This window comes from Xiphophorus couchianus, chromosome 4 (assembly GCF_001444195.1).
Source record: "Xiphophorus couchianus chromosome 4, X_couchianus-1.0, whole genome shotgun sequence".
NCBI classification, from domain to species: Eukaryota; Metazoa; Chordata; class Actinopteri; order Cyprinodontiformes; family Poeciliidae; genus Xiphophorus; species Xiphophorus couchianus.
This window is the reverse complement of record NC_040231.1, coordinates 25,280,593-25,298,764: the sequence shown is the minus strand read 5'-3', so window position 1 is coordinate 25,298,764 and position 18,172 is coordinate 25,280,593. Positions and strand designations below refer to the sequence as shown.

Genomic DNA, 18,172 nt, shown 5'->3' with positions numbered 1-18,172 from the left:
GACGGATGGAGTGAGGGTGGGGGATGGGGGAAGAGAGAGCCTGCAGCTGAGCCTCCAAACCGAATGAAATTCTCCACAGCTCCAGTGAAAAAACTGGAGGGAGGGGAAGGCTGGAAGAGAGGACGGGAGGGCGGCAAAGCTGGGAAAAAAAAACACATTTCTGAAATTAGCGTGGCACTAATGCTGCAGCAACTAAATAAAAAGTTTGACCTGAAATTAATTATTAACAAGTATTTAATATTTTAAAAGAGCTGATTATTTGCTTTAGAGATCCGTAAAAAAACTGGAAAATCCTATTAGATCTTGTGGTTGACGAATATATTATTACATATGAATATTTTATCAATAAAAAAAACAAAACATAATCAAATAATTGACCACTTAAAACAAAAAATTCAATAAAGTGCCATTTTTAAAAAAAAATGAATTTATGTTGAATTATTCCCTACATAAAATGGCTAACGTTACACTCAGGTGCATCACATCAGGCAAACATGATGCGGATTTTGAAGGTTTTCCCTTTTTAAGCCTTTAGACGTTTAGTTTGGTTCCCCTGACTGCTGCAGTGAGAGTGAACATCATGGCGACACTGAAAGCTCTCTGGGGCTCAGACTGATTTGTTCTGAATGTCCACAGTAACGGTATCGGGACTATTTGGGTTTACACTTCCACAGCAACCATTGTTGGCCTGCGTCTCATTTGTTGGAAGTTAATTTTTTCCCAAACGATCTTGAACGCATCGGTCGCGCCTTGTTCCCTGCCCATATGGAAAATTCTAGATTGTTTACTTGGTAAACAATGAGGAAGCAAGAAGACTCAGAATCATAAATAGTCCAGTAAGAAGGCGACCCAAGACCAGGACTTCTGGAATAATTTTCGGGATAAACCAAATTCTGAAATCCAGGAATGAAAAATGTTGAATAATTAAGCATGGAAGTGGAAGTGTTGTGATATGGGAATGTTTGCGACAGAAGGATTTCACATGATTTTCTACCCCGTGTCATAGAAAAATATGAGAAATCTGCAAATAAATTAATGGTTAAACTCAACTAGATCCTTAAACATGGTAATAACCCAAAACACACACGTAAATTTCTATGGGTCAGACTGAAGATCAAGAAGTGGGAAGTCCTTGCTTAATCACAGTCCAGGTTTAAATGTTTTGAAATGCTGTGGGGTGACTTGAACTGAGATTAATCCAACGCTAACTATTACGGGTCGGGAGGGTTACAACTTTTTCCTGAGTCAGAAAACACATTCATATTGATTTCTTTTGTTTAATTTGTACATTTCATTCTGATTGTCAAACCAAAGAGAGGATTAGACATAAACATTTCTTAATGAAGAACTGCTTTTTTTCACAAGTGTATAAGACATGCACGTCTTTGACTTTACATCGTTCTGTCTTGCTGTGTCTTCCTGATGCTGCTTAGCCTAATTTCAAGAAGTTTTGTCATTTCCTGGAAACAAATAAGCTAAAAAAGCTTTGACTGAGTCATCCTCCTCAGCTCCTGACAGCCTGTAATAAATTTCCATCCATTGAAATGATGATGAGATTCAATCAATCACAATAGAAAGTTTATTTCAGGCAGAGTTTGGACCACTTGTTTTATAGGAAACATTTAAATATGTGAGTATTAATGAGCAGTATGACATCTGCGGTTTTAGAAAGTAGAAAGCTATAAAAATAGCTACACCTAGTCCTCAGAGTGGATCAAAGTTTTATTATTTACACTTTCTTCTTTTAAATTCTGACAAGATGGGTGTCGTTGTCTTTGTACCAGAACTGATGAAAAATAACTTGCTTAGTCAATCACTTGATCTGAATTTCATTAAATTGGCCTCCAATCATTAAGTAAAGAACCTTGTTGTCATTTTTGACCAGCATATGTCATATAAATCCCATATTAAATATGTTTCTAGGATTTCCTTCTTTCACATATGTAATATTGCCAAAAAGGAGAGATGCTGGAAAATCTAGTCCATGTATTTGTTTCTTCAAGGGTGGACTATTGTAATTTTTTACAATCAGGAAGTTCTTAGCAAACCATTAACTAATCCAAAAATGCTGCAGCTAGAGATCTGATAAGATTAAAATATCTATAAATGTCCATATGTTCATAAGAGAGCTCTTTGCTCTCAGACTGCAGGTTTACATGCTTCCTAAAAGTAGATTGGGAGGCAGATCCTTTAGTCATCAGGCTCCTCTCATGTGGAAACAGCTCTCAGTTTTAGTCAGTGAGGAAGACACCCTGTATACTTTTAACACTAGGCTTAAAACTTTTCAATTAAAGTGACAGTTAAAATAACTTCCTCTCTCGTGCTTAGTTCTAAGGAGTAGATTATCTGAGCTATCTCTTTACTTTTGTTTACTTTCTTCTCCTACTACTCTCCAATTTGTGTCATTAACTACTTTTTGCTTTTCTTTTACATCTTCCCAAACCCCCAGTGGGTCGTGGCAGACGGCCGCTTGTGCTGAACCAGTTTCTACTGTTAAAGGGGAGTTTTTCCTCTATGCCGTCAGTCCATGCATGAGTTGAAATTACTTTTTTTTGTAAAGCGCCTGAAATTACATGCTTTGTCAATTGGAACTATAGAAACAAACTGAACCAAACTTAGTGTTTCTGAAGTAGGGATTCGATCGAGTAAAGCTGTTTCTGTCCTGCTAAATGATTAGCTCACCATGATGTTTTTGAGCTTTGTTTTTTTTTTTTTTTTTAATGCGGAATGTCATTGACTTCAGTCCAAAACCTCCACAGATCAGATAACGTGCAACAAGGTCACTCAGATATTGTTTCAGAGATTCAGCTGGGATCAGAATTGCAACAAATATACCCTTGATAAAATGTTCTCCAAAGCTAAATTTCTTCATAGTTGTATAACTTTGCATTTTTCTCACAGTTCAAGATTCATGTAAACACCTGATTCAAAAAAAACCAAAAACACACAAATAACTAAACCGAGTTATGCACGCTTCATCTCCATTCTGACACACACCTAAACCTCACCGTCACAGAAAACACACTCTTGTCAGCGCTGCTGCAGCTCGGAGCAGCGGCCGGTACTGAAGCCATAATGAAAGGAAACGAGCAGCATGGACGCCTGTTTGATGAGGGCAGACAGGATGGAGCTGGCCAGCGGCCGACTCGTCCTGAATGGGGCGTTTTATCTGTAGGGAGACACAGTGGCCTCCGAAACGGGCGACTGGCTGGCATCGCGATCGAGTTTCTGAGAAAATCTTCCTCGGTAAAGGTTACAAGAGCCAAGCTATTGTTATGATTTATGTTTCAGAGAAGAAAAAGAGCTGTTCCAGACAGATATAGAGTTTCTCGTTTTATCAAGCTTTTTCTTTTTTTTTTTTTTTACATTTACTTATGGAAACAATAATGATTTGCACACATAACATGCTAACAGAGCCTGATTATAATCCTGTTACCTTTATTTTCTCATTATTGGTGCTAAAATGTAAATCAAAGGTTAACATTTTCATTAAAAGTAGCACTTTATTTGACGGGGTGTGCATAAGACTGACATAATAACACCTGTCATAAACATGAAGGGGTCTTTATGACTGTTTATGACTGTTGTCATTTGGTAAATAATGACACTTTTAATGCAACTTTGAATTAAATGTGTCATTATTTACCTAGATCAATTAACTTTAAATTGTAATGAACATTTAATGCTGGAACTGGAAGATATTTTAAATATCCAACATAAACACAACAACAGAAACAATAAATAAAATGAATTATGAAGTCTCTGTAAACAAAAATGTCCGTCAGCAAAAGGTCCAGCTGAGACCAAAGCACCAAACTGAAGACTCAACTTGTCATCCAGTTTTTGGTAGAAAGAGAGAAAAACAAGAAATCATGTAAACAGAAACTGAGTCTGCTTCAATTTAGCATGCGATTAATTGCCTTGTTGCCTCTTGCGACATGCCTAATATGGCATCGGAAGAACCTGTTGGGCCAGTCAGATGGACACTGTGCCATTGAAACCAAACTTGTTTTAACACTGGTTGGGTCAGATGCTTAAACGCTGAGAAATCAGAGAGAAAACATTGATGCTGGGAAAAAAGCAGAAGCGTGAGGAAAATGTTATATACAGCAGATATTTTTACCGTCTGTTGTATTTAGCATGTATGTCTACCTAACAAGTGTGTTTTTCTTTGGACAATTTGAGAAACTATGCATGTCATCAGCCAATACACACAGTACTGTTTCTGTATGCGTCTCATATTTTATAAATCTCATGCAGTGTAAACTACCACAAAACTTTGAGGCTTGAGGCCATTAACATTTCAGTAATGTTACTGCATGCATATAATTTTCAGTGCATGCATAAAATCTTGCTGTTTATCTCTTTTCAAGATGTATTTAAATGACAGTCAACCTTTAGAGCAGTGGCTGCCTGAACTGAAATTAGAGAGTAAATTCAGCCAACTTCCCCTGTACAATTTACAATTCCACTTCATTTTTTTCCCTACAAAAAAATCATTTCAGATATCACTTGCAATGCAAAGTATTTGAGCTCGAGTTGCAGCTACATGCAAATTGCAGCCACGTTCTCCAGACTCGACACGCAGCGAGTCAACACCGACGTACTACTGGATACAATTAAGCTCACGGTGATTGCATGTGCCGGCCAAATGGTTTGTGCATGCACAAAACCTCAAGTGCAGCTCTCAGCCACATGACAATCATATGACACCAACACAATTATATTTTCCCCCGCGTGTGCGTGTGAAAAAAATCTGCAATGGTTCCCGGAAGCCTTCCAGTTCAAACCCTCTTTAAAAATACCAAGGGATTTCTACCCATGATTACTTCCTTTACCATTTAACGAGGGGAATGATTAAAATGTTGAAATGCAAACATTTCTTTTGCTTCCATCGCCTACGGGGACAAAAAATACCACGAATAGTTTCTACCTTTTATGACGACACAGAGTAGCAATGCAGTGAAACGCGAGCCTCCAGACCACGCCTTGTTTTTGACGCCAGGCCTTCGACACTCCCCTGAATTTACACTTGAAAACCTTTAGGAAAACGTCTGCAGTCATCCAGGGTGGGGGGCATCGAACATTCATCACTGTGTATGAAAACATGTGGATTGCTTTTAGAGCTCCTGCTGCAATCAATTATCTAAAACAAACACTCCAGCTATAACTTTCTGAGACAGGCCTCTGGGGATTATGATCTAACAGTTAATCTAATTACCAGGCACACTGCTGGCAAATGCTTCAACTGTAAGAAAATATGAGCAGAATGTGATAAGCTTGGATTTGTCAAAAGAGAAGCATTTCAGAACACATATAACCTGCAAACACAATGTCCATAAGGTGTGCTTAAAAAAAAAAGAGAGATGTAATACAGTCAAAGAAGACATAAAAAGCTAAATATTTAGCTTTTCTAAGAAGAATTAGTCTTTCAGACAGCTGTTATGTCTTGAATGTGAAGTCTGAAAGCAGCATGAGAAACTTTGTGAAGGTCATATGAACCAAAATCCTGGTAAGGTTTTCTTTTTCTTTTCTTTTTTTGAGGGTACTGGTGGCTAAAAGACAATAGAAACTGATTCCTTTAATCAGTTATAATTTCTTTAATCAGGAAAAGTATTCACTTTTAAAAAGAAAAATGCATTTATTGATTTTTACTTCTTAAGAGTTAAACCACACGTGATTTGTTTATCATTTACTTCTGAGGAGACAAACTTTTTTTTTTTGGTAAATATTATGAAGCAGTCCTAATTCTCCCAGAGTGTCTGAAAGCCTGCTGGACTTTAAGTCAACAAATAGTCAATTATACTCGTGAAACTGACCGTGATGGAGCTTAATGTCCATCTACAACAAATTAACAGTATCTGAAAATTACATCTTTAAGAAATAGGAAAAAGAAATCCATCAAAAATTTGAATCAGAACCTGAGCGATCCATTCAGATAATTATCGTTCTTTTAAACCGTGTTGACACAACACTGGACAATCCCTTGAGTTATTTATATCTGAATGATTCACAGGTCAGGGTTAAGTGGCTTAAAGAACAAAAACAACATTCCTAGTAAATTAGTCAGGTATCGAACTAGACAGAGCAGAAACAATCCGCAAGTGTCACGATTTGTCTTTAAAAATCTTTAGAAACACAACAAAAAATACCAATAAAACCCATTTTTGGCTTAGAAGAACATCTGGCTCGTTGGAAGTAAAACATAAACAAATATGGGTTGATTAAGGACTTTCAAGTGTACAAAAAATAGTTGTCAAAAGTTTTCACTTCAACTTATTTAAGCTCCTGGTATGATGGTAAACATTTCCTAATTGCAATCAAATTAAAAACATACAAAATGAAATAAATAATACTGTAAAAATCATGTTTCATAATAATGACATTAAAAAGGCTAAAACCTAACTGGATAACGAAAGGCTTTTATACACTGACTAGGGGTGCCCTGGCTGCTGATTTCTGGTAGATCAATGATCAATAATCAGCTTGACTTATCAATTCCAATTTTGGTCAATTTCATTTTTTTTGTCTAAGTTGGCAAAATTGGGGCGATTATTGCCACCTATTGTCAGTAAACCCTCTCTCATGGTGGAGGAAATGGATTTCCAGACATTTCCAGAGGTAGATAGGAAAAATATACTAATGGTTTCACCTGCAAGTATCGGCCGATCTCCTGTAATGAAGAAAATCAGGCTGGAAAATCAGTGCACAGCGCTGATGTGCTTTGAAAAAATAAGTGGAATAATAATGCACAATAGTCAAATTAAAGACAAACCAAAGCCACTCACATGTAATCACTCTCCTGCTTGGCTAAATGACGTTCAGATCTGAGTTTGTTTCGTTTTATCTTCAAACAAACAAACTGTGATAAACAAAATCTGGAAGTTTCCACCCTAAACACAACCTGCAGCCATAAACAAAAATTATGAAAATCAATGACTTCATTTCACCTGTTCCTCTTGTTTAGCCAGGGTAAAAAAAAAAAAGAAGAAAAACACCAGGTAGCACAAATCCTAAATATCTGCCTTGTTGTTATCCAGAAAAACACAGCTGAGCTCTCTGTGTTTACTTTGCACGGCTAAAATAAACCTGTGCAGTTCTTTCATTTGGTTTTGAGAAGGTGAACAGTACTGCAGTTCTTCTGAATCCCTGGAGGCTGGGAGATGGTGAGGCTCATGTTGTGCCAGGCAGTCTCTGCAGGATGTGTGTGTGCAGGGGTGTGTGTGTGTAGGTGTGTGGTGGATGGGGGGTGGAAGCAGAGGTTGAACACTACCTGGCCATTATATAAAGCTCCAACTCTCAGCTACAGGGCTCTGTACTTAGCGCCAGCCTCCTCCCCTCTTTGTCCTCCCATCCCCCCACCTCTTAGCCTTCCAGCTTCTCTGACTCAAGCTAAACTATGAAATGCCTCCGCCTGTTGTTTTCTCCCTCTCTCCTCTCTCTAGAGCCCCAATCACAGTGTGCATTGTGGCTCAAACAAAAGAACATTTGGGGGGGATAAAGACGTATGAGTGCAGGTCTTCTTGTGGCTGGATAAGATCAGGTGACCCAGCTGGACGTAGTCCTGAAAGACGTCTCTTTTAATCATTAAACGCCATTCATCCACACCTGAGGCTACTGAGGTCTAGTCCCAGCTTGCCACGGGAAGATAGACATCTAAAACCAGCTGTGTCCAATGCCGTGCATCACGAAATGTTGACGAGGGCGTTTCTGATCTGAGGCCAAGATGGCGAAGGTTCAAGTCGCACCGTTTTTAAATGCCAACATCATCGCCTGTGAATGAGAAAAAACAAATCTCCTGTTTCGTAAAGACAGAATGGCCGTCTTAAAAAGTGCACAGCTGGATGTCGAAGACGGAAAAGAAGAGCTGTGCTCGCACTCTGCTGCAGCCTTTTAGTCCAGCTCGGTTGGCAGAGGTCGGCAGAACTTGAGATGAAGGGGAATGGCAGAGACGGGAGCAGGAGACTACAGGCTGGGCAGGACCGCAGATGCCTTTTATCTTGAGAGGAGCCTCTTTGATGTTTGACTGCATATACGGACCACGTAACTGTGGTTACGTTGCTGAGCTCCGGTCCGGAGTTTCATTCAGAGGAAAGATGGCAGCCTTGATGTGTTCATAAGATTTCATTTCCTTTCTGCTCCATATCTAACTGCAAATGCGTGACACTGATGCAAAAAGAGGTAAAAATACCAAATTTACGTGGTTTGTTGCATCTTAAGTTAACGACTAAATTATAAAATTATATAAAACATGAACCCCTTTATTTATGTTTTGAGACTTCCCTTTAAAAATACCTAAAAACATATTCTGACACATGGTTACATCATCTTAAGAACTGCAGTTACCTTGAAAACGACCTATATAGACAGGTGGATTCAGTCTCAAAAGACTCTCCATCCAAGGTGTCATCTACCTTTCTGACACTTAGCAAACCAACTACTGTACTTTGAATAAAACCTAACTTTTAATTGAAAGTGAAATTAAAGCTCTGCAACGTATCAAATGGCTGCAGTAATTGAAATGTTTGCGACGTCAATGTATTCAATGTCACAATCACAAGAACTCTACTTGATCTGATGCACGTCATGGAAATAATTACGGGCGTAACAATACCTAAAACTCACAGGACGAGACGAGACATGATGATGATTTCACAAGAACAAGATCGGATTTTAATATTGCTTTCAAGAAAACTTCAAAGATCAAGTTTATGCTACAAGAAGGCCTTTATTTTGCATTTTTTATTGATTTTAGCACAAATTCAACAAACTGACATCTTTTTTGTTAGGATTTCTTTTTCTCTCTTCAGATCTTAGCACAGTGCTTAAACTGTGCATGGTCTGCAGTACAACATTCACCACTGCCCTGTTAGTACTGATAGAGTGTGCTGTGACTGCGATGTAGCTCAACGTACTCCTAGACATCAAGTCATTGGGGGTTATAGCGATTCTTTCTACCTCTTTCAACGTCTGAACAACTCACTGTGCTCACATATGGTTTGTGTCTTTTCTTGTGTTGCCATTTATTGTTCCTATTAAGGATGCACCGATTTATCAGCGAGCCGATTTATCAGCGAGCCAATTTATCGGTGCCAATTCCCCTAATTTTGGGAAATCGGTGATCAGCCGATTTTTACATGTGAAGCCGATCTTAACTACTGATTTTTATCTACCTGAGCAAAGGTATTTAAATCAACTGGTATCTTTTTCTGCTCTGCTGTGAGAGAAGTTTCACTGGCAGACCGGCCCACCAGATCAGGTCTATATGTTTGCAGTGAACAATAGTCCTCTCACTGTTGGCAGCTCATCTACTTTCTTGCTACATTTTGAAACATTTCAGACAAAGAAAATTGGCCAAAATTGGAATCGGTAGGTCAGGCTTTTTAATAGATTGTTAATCGTTGATCGGCCAGAAAACTGCAATCGGTGCTCCCCTAGTTCCTACTAAGAACCCAAAAAGTTGCCAGTCAGAGGATTTAAGAGTAGTGGCGGCATCTTTGATGAGGCAAAGTCATACTGACCGCAAGTGGCTAGCGCTCGCGAGGTCAGTAATTCAACTGAACGAGAAGTACTGTGATATTTCAATATCGTAAGATCTTGTATGATGAGATCTTGCGCTCCTACAAATAATTTACCTCAACTGTTGGATTTACGTAAACCTGTCAGTGCTGAAAACACGAATAATAGACAGCAACATCTTCGATTAATTGAAAATCTGTGATTTTCAAAAATGATATAAATTTTGTGACCAAGATGTTAAAACTTGTAGATATAATTTAAAGGAAACGAAACAGTGGGGGAAATCTGGGGTAATTGCAGCTGTATTTGTCACAATATTCAACAATACTGCATGTTTTTCTAATGCCATGCAGCTCCAGTTGAAGATACCCAAGTGTTCCTACTAGGAACCCAAAATATCTCACAGCATCTTGTATTTCAAGCTGCGTTTTTTTTCTTGTCTTTCATAAGGAAAAAAAAAGACAGAGGAACAGTGTGGCACATTTCCACCTCATCTAAAAGAAACAATGCAAAAAATAATGCATATAATTTACAATCTATCCAAAGATTCACTGTCAGATCGGTCAGATAAACCTTCGATGCATTTTTTTCTTTAGCAGCTGATAAACTGAACCTCACAAAATGTGGTGGGGACTATATGATGGAGGACTACGGGTTTTCCTATGGGACCTTTGCCTTAACAATCCACACTGATATTGTTAGATGTGATTCTAAGAATAGTTTCCTGTTTTAACGGAACAAATCGATTTGGCCAAAGATCACACAGTAAAAGAGCAATCTCAGGAAACCTAATGATAAATATTACATGCAATTAGAGTTGTAAAAAGGTGAAGCAGAGGCTTTATGAGATTACCTGGGGTAATAAAGGATGAAGAACTGTACACAGCTCGTTATAAGTCAGAGACGCTGTGGTCAATAAACAATACCTTTTATTTCCCCAAACAGCTTTCTCTGACAAACAAAAACAGAGATTACTTTAGAACTCCGCCACAGACAAATGGTCCACTAATTAAACGGATGAGAATAAACAAACAAGATGTCGCTGATTTAATCAAACTAACCTTTATCTTACAAAATATGAACTTGCTTTTTCAGTTAATCACTTGATGATGATTACGACATTGTGCGGCGCTGTCCTCTAATTTGGAGATTTCACAAGTGGAAGTCAGAGAAGCGCAGTCTGAAGTTTCCCTGCAGATCCAAAAGGATTGGGCCGCTCTAAGCGGACTACTTCCTAAAGAATGAGGAGCGTTTGGTGAATCACTGGGTTCAGCAGCACTCCCCAAGGTCAAAAGGTCAGTGTAGAGGCTACGGCTGGTCAGACTGCAATATAAACATATTTTCCAGTAAGCAGGAGTTATTACGTCGTCTCATCTGATGTGTTTAATGACAAAAAATTATTTTCTTCCAGTGTAGATGGATGCTTCAGTTTCTAACCTCCTACTTTATATTCATCAAATGTAGGAAAAATGTAAAATCTCTCTTTTACCAGAAGTGAACATTTACTTATTTCTCATCTAAAGACCTGAATTCGCCATCAGTAGCAGATTTAAATTGAAAATTATTTTAACCAAGACGTGTTTCAGAGGAAAAAAAGATAGCAGTAGATAGTAAAACAATGCTCTCTACTGCTGCAAAGCTAGCAGTAGAGAGCTGCTAAAATATATATTTTTTTTTTTTCCATTTTGCATTTCAGATGGCATGTTAAAAATTAGATATACTCTTCTAAATAATCAATGAAAAATCTTTTGTTTGTATTACAGCATCCAATCCTAATTTTTTGTATAATTTGTAATGTTTCAACTGGTATTTGGATGATTAATCTTTCAATTTGGGATTCAGATCTTTGAGGATGGACAGTATCCTTGCCGTCGTCCTAATATTTTATCTCCCTCTCCAGATCCTCTAACAGATTTAAGTCAGGACAACTAACGAATATGCACCGATAGGAGAATTTGGGCCTATAAACATCCAATATAAACATTGCTGTTATGGCTGATATTTACCAATTTAATATTTATTTCTCCACCTTTTGACCCCATGAAATAACCACCACACTACTGACATTGCTTCACTGGTTCAGCTCAACGCCTCACAATCCTGCACGGCATCATTACCACCAGATGTGAAACCACGGTCCACCTTTTGCGTGGTTTCACAAAGTCCTTCCGTCTCCATGTACTGATGAAGATTTATTGCGGATATTAGCTGTATCCCAGCTCCAAAACATCGTATTCAGATCACTGAAGTTTTGCAAGGGCCAACTAATCAGTCATTCACGTCAACCAGAAGTGTTCAAAAGAAATAAAGCATGAAAACTTCCAGCTTGACCTCTAATACTGACTGGGACTACATGTCTCTACCCTCAACATTATCCCATGTTAACAAAAATATATATATATATATTAAATGGTTTGTGAGGAAACCCCAGTGGCACTTTAAGCAACAGTAATGCCACCATTATGACACCATCAAGGTACAGCCGTGGTTTATACAGTTGCAGCTTCAAAACCACAAAAAGTGTTTGCTGTAGTCATTTTGTTGTTCAAATTTCTAGCTAATACCAGAAAGAGTCAGTTTGCACGACAGGTTATTTATTCCACTGTCACGTGTTAGACCAGAGTAACGGACCCAGTGTGTGTTGCTGCACAATGTCGGTCAAGCTGGCTGGAGGAAGGGAACTCTCATAAATTTGTCTTTGTTTAAAGAAAGTTGGGTGTTTAGAAATACTCACTGTTGCAAATAAACATGAACAACTGTGCCTTTTATGCACTATACAGATAAGATAGCTTAAAAGAAATGTGCTCCAAAAGCTGAGATAGAGTGTAATGGCAAAATAAAGAAAGAGAAAGTCAAACTAGTTCATCAAACCGGCTTGTTTTAGTACCTTTTCTTTATGTTAAACTATGCTGTCTCATTTTTCTGTTATCTTTTCAGCAAAACTAAAATAACTAAGAAAACAAATATATCTATAGCAACATTTTAAAATAACAGGGTTTCCCCCCATTTATTAAAAGCCTGGCGGGGTCACTAAAATAAATAAATTGCTTATTTATTTTAGGGGTTTTTTTAATGATTGCTTTTAAAGAAAACAACAAAACAAAAAAATTTTATAGTTGATGTCTAGGTATTAATCTTCCAATCAAGTTATATTTTCAAATTTCCTGTCAACTTTACACATTTTTTAATCCAAAAACGATGCGGACCGCTGAATGACTGACTGCTTTGGGCCCCAAGCACTGGCTTAGCAAGTTTTCTGGGGGAAACCCCGAGCAGTATATTTTATTTTTGTCATGTTTTTCTTATTTAGCAAATAAAACATGTAAGTGCTTGTTGATGTTTATTCAATATTTAAAATATAAAATCTCATTAAATGTGGTCCATCATACTGCAAAGAGAGAGTCCTGAATAGAGAGTCTGACTGTGGCTGAGATTGATTAGGATTTGGATACTAATGCTGGTGTACGTTATTCTCTGTTGTGCCACACAGCAGCAAATAATAATAATAATAAGTGCATGATAAGTCATAAAAGTGACAAATCTCCATTGCAGAAAGCTGCAGATGGAGGGAGTTATTGATTCTGAACACACAGCGCTCCTGATGTGTGCCACAGTAGAAAGGAAGGAATATTCTTTGATGAACCCAACTTTTCAACCATCGACCTTTTCTTGTTTCCCAGCAAAACATCTCTAATACCTGAAATAATTTAACGTCCTGGAAAATATGCCAAAAGAAAAGTGCCTTTTCTCTCTCTCTCTCTCTCTCTCTCTCTCGTTCCTCCAGTTGGAAACAAGCAATTGAGCTCCACACTGCTGCCTTCCCATGTCCGTCTCAAATGTGACATGTTTCCACAGCAACAGCACTGTGCAACTAAATCACCACAGGAGTTAAGGAAAGCTCCGTCTCTGCGAAAACCACACAAAAGTCGATGGCTGCAGACAAGCGTGTACTCTCGCGGGGCAAGAAAAGTCTGATGATAATGGAGCTCGAATGGCGCTTTGACTGGGCGGAACATGTAGAACATATATCACGTTGCCTGAAGTGACAAAACATGTTTGTTATCTTTGTCTGGCAGGCCGACTGGTGAGCCTCCCTGAATACTGAGAACATGGGTAAAAAGGCAACAAACCGTCTACAACAGTTTGCTCCAGATGTTTCGACGTTAAACACCTCTGTCATCTCTGGAGCAGAAGAAACATGCAACATCTGCATCAGGTTTGGCATTGTGTGGTTTATCACATCTGTTTTTGCGCTGCTACACATCGTAACTCCATTTATCAAGTTTTTTTTTTATATACATGTATATATTTCCCTCTCTTTCTGGGTTGGCTAAAAAAGCTTCACATCTAAACCTTTACATCTTAAAAAGCTGCGTGCAGCATTCACGAGAACAGCAATCACACAATCTGACATTTCCACCTGAACTTCTCATTCCGCTCGAACTGGGAATTAAGTGCGGCGATAATGACAACAGCAATAAAAGAAATAGGCAGGTGTTGAAAGGATGTAGGGAAGCAAAGATGAGGGCCTGTATCATTAGGGATTAACCTAGCCAGAGGCTCTACAAATAGACTGTCTCCACCTATAAGCTGCCTGCACATAGACAGTCATTTGTATTGCCAGGTTGCTGCTGCAGCAGCTCCGGAGAAGAAAGAAGACAGTTCAAAGGAGCTAAAGGCGGATCGAGACTCCTCTCAAACAAAATGCGATGCAACAGGACATGTTGGAGAGAGCGAGCGGTCGGGCGGAGGGGTTAACAACATCAGAGGCTTTCATGAGGATTTTATCGGAGATGACTGCACGGCAGCTTTATGCATTGATTCAGGATGTAAAGTATTAAACTATACAACCAGGAGCCTGATAAATGAAAAAAGCATGATCGCCTCTTCCTAATGTCCTGGGGATGGATTTTATTTAGCATGAGGGGAGTTTTAACTGAATAAAACAACCCTGGAAGTGTTTAAACCTGTTTCAATCTCTTTTAGGACAGACCCAACTCCAGGAGGCTACAAGATTCAGAGCAACGCTCAATAAATATGAAGTCATAACGCTCGCTTAGGTGCATGCAAACTTAAAGAAAACTAAATATTTCACTCAAGTATGACATAATGAACATGATAGGTCATAAGTTCAAGCTTCTGCAAACTGCTACAATTTAAGCCAGGATGTTATCAATCCTATTAGTTATGGTTCTTGAAAGCAAGTAAGATATTTGATCTGCTGAAGGGGAGAAAAAAAAAGGTTTTCACGAAACATCTTCACCGACTTTCTTTGCATATTCCATAAAAGCCGACATCATAAAAAATACTGAGAGTTTGCATTGAGCTTTTGAAATATGTGGCTGGCTCTTTTTCTCATCATTTTGTGATGTTTTATATAGCAAGTAAAACTTTATCACGACTCATTTCCACAGACAGCAAAAAATAAATATATTTTATTAAGAGGATGTGTTATGATCAGGGCAAAAACTGTTTCGCTGAAACGGCAGATGATGGAACGCAAACAGTTGTTTACACACATTATAAATCTCCACACTGTCACAACTGTAAATTTGCAGACTTGGCAGCTACAGTGGTCAACATCACAGCTAGTTCTGCTCACACGGAGAGAAAAACTCTCTTATTTTGAAAGGTCAACTTTCCTCCATAAAGTTTGAAACAGAATTAAAAGTATGATTATTTATTTCCAAACAAAGTGAGAGAGGAAGTAGATAAATCACTGTTATCGTAAACATGGCGGGACTTTATGAGTGCTAATGCTTCACTCGTATGAAAACGTCCAGTTTGATGTATCGGCATGAAACTTGAACCGAACGCCGACCTAAAGCAATCAGTTCGCTTAAAATGCATCGCTGGTGTAACGAGGATGACAAATCCAGGGGAACCAACGACTGTTTTGAGTCTTAGAAAAAATACGTGCGTCTAAAACCGCACATCTGAAAATAATGATGGTCTGTGGAGGCCAGAGCAATTTCAACTCTCTTACAGAGACAATGTTACCATCAGCACATCACGTTTAGTTTCTTTCTGCACATCTTTCTGTTGCACTCAATGCCTATTCCACGCTTAACGCTCACCGACCTTTGCATATTTTTCTCTGTTCATATAATGTTTGAGTGTGTGTGTTTCTTTGTCAGAGATATTGTGAATTTCTATGCGATAAAGAGTCTTGTGCATCATAGATGTTCAGGACTTTGTGGCTCTAACACCTAGCGACACATTTAACACTTGTGTTTAAATTGGGAAGAAAGCAAGAGTGAATAATTTAGTAACAGTGTTTTTTTTTTTTTAACTACAAATATTTTCATTAATTTTCCGTTGGGTTTTTATAACATTTATATTTTTATACAAAAACAAAACAGTTTCAAACCCAGACCGGAGAATGAATTGGTTAGATGCTTCTCTGTTGGACAAACAAAACCCACAACTATCCACAACTCTTAACAAAATTGCAACATTTTGCAATTTTGAAGGATGTTAAATACATATCAGCCTAACGAGTCCTTTATTTGTCTGATCTTTCTTTTACATCCTGTCCGGCGATGTGGCACTCAGAATTGAACTGCTGTCTGAGTGCCAAGACGTTCGCCAGTGACATCGTTATATAAACTTGGATTATAGAAATTACGTTGGGTTTATTTCAAATGCAATGGACAGAGTGACAGGAAAGAAAGGCAAGAAGAGAGAAAAAGAAAGGGAGCAAAGTATGGCAAAAAGTTTAAGGAGAAAGGAGATACAAACAGATGAGGAAAAAGCAGAAAGCGAATACGACCCCACAGAAGTCTGCTTGTACACCTGCAGGAAGAGGGAAAAAACAGAACCGAGAAACTACAGCGATTAAAAAGAAAATATACAGTGCACAACATTATCAATCAAAAGCAAATGGCACTAATTAATTCATGATGTGTATAGTGGCAACCACAGCCCAATATGGAGTGCCCCTGTAAACAACTGAATAAAAAAACCTGTGTGGCTGTGTGTGTGAGGAAGCATGCGTTTTCTCCGAAACTGATATTTTATCTTTTAGATCATAAAATGAGGCAATCCAAGTGGAAACATTTTGCCATGCTCATTTTTGTTTGTCCATAACTCTTTTCAGATTTGAAAACAACCTACTTAAGTCGAACCATATGCCAGAGTATTTAGGGATTGAGTAAAAGCTCAATATCCCATGGATTGGTCGAAATCATAGACGGAAAAACAAAACAAGACACAGCATGGCATATCAGCATAAGCAAATTGCTATTTATTTATTAGAAATGAAAGTCTTCCATCCTTTACACTAACTTATGCAATCTGTTGGGTTTCAGTGGAAAACTTTTTTTCCGCCACTGCTTTTGATGACAAAGTGAATTTTATTCAACCATCTGAGGTTGAATTCAAACGGTGCGTAATTAACACTTTGCTGTTGTTTAATCCCAACTAGCACAAGACAACCTTCGCTGCAAACCCGCTCTATATAAATATCGGCCAGGTCAAATCTAATCGGTGCAAACCAATAAAGAAAACGAAGCCAGTTGAGCTGACAGAGAAACCGGTGTAAGAAAAGCTCTAAAATAAGACAATCGATGGATTAAATCATCCTGGAGCTCATGCAAAGACCGATCGTGGAATAACGGGAGTGAGCATCCGGCGCACCGTTACACACACAGGTGTGTTGGATCATCAACAGGTAAACTAAACCTCAGGCTTATTGGTCCAGGCCAGGTGAGCTGCATCCACCTGCAGGCAGACTGGGCCTCTGCTCTTAAACGAAGCTGCGTGTCGATAACAATCTCTGGGTTGTAGATAAGCCCGTAATAATGAGCGAGTTTTAACTAAGAATTCACAGGTGTGAGGAAGCTGCTCTCGTCATATTCAACCCGCCTCGCAGTCTGGAGGCTGCCGCCGCGTCAAAACCGCCCCGGCACGCAGGAGAAACTCGTATAAAAAAACACAGTTTTAACTCCTACAGACCGAGTTGCAACCGAGAGAAGTGACCGGCGCCCGGGAAGGAGCTGGTGCCGCGGAGGAAGAAGACCGTCCGTTTCAGCCAAACCAGCGCCTCTCAACATCAACATAAACATGTTCGCAGGAGCTGTTGGCGGATTGAGGGGGAAAAAAAAAAGTTTCTGCCGCGTTTCGGTGGGAAACCTTCAACCCGACAGGCTCCCAGCCCTCCCGACACTCAGTCCGCTCCAGAACCGCACGGAGCCACAATGATATACTGCAGGACCGGCTTAAATTTGTAATAATTTTAGGCTGCGCCTTACCTTCAGGTCCGCACTCTCCGCCATCTTCTATTTCTGTGCGCAGGCGTGCTGAGGTGTTGTCACATGACTGGGACGCGCAGAGGGGATTCGTGAACGCGCACAGAGCGATAGTGGTGGGTTCAAGAGCACACCTGAAGATGGGAAAAACAAAAATTTATCTGTCTATCTTGTCTACTTTTTAACAGCTGCAACAAAAATACATTATTATTTTATATTAATATATATTTTACCTATGCAAAGTTACTGGCTTGTTTAGTTTCAGTACAGTCGTTTTATTGGTAAACCTGTGAGGTGAGAGTGAAATTGTTATGTCTGTGTCACCTTTAGTTATGTAAGTTACTTAAACAGGAAATTCACCATAATGACAGAGGACAGCAACGATTACAACTAAGAGCAATAAA

At 38.9% G+C, this 18,172-nt stretch overlaps 1 protein-coding gene across 1 annotated transcript in view; it reads right to left on the bottom strand.

The window, feature by feature from the left end:
* LOC114143278 (E3 SUMO-protein ligase PIAS1-like) overlaps positions 1-17,874 on the bottom strand; it is a 64,440-nt gene extending 46,566 nt beyond the window's left edge. The window contains exon 1 of the mRNA XM_028015159.1: positions 17,772-17,874. Coding sequence (XP_027870960.1) covers positions 17,772-17,795 — 24 coding nt within the window. The 5' untranslated portion in view covers positions 17,796-17,874. The remainder of the gene's footprint in view (positions 1-17,771) is intronic.
* Positions 17,875-18,172: the final 298 nt, after the last annotated feature.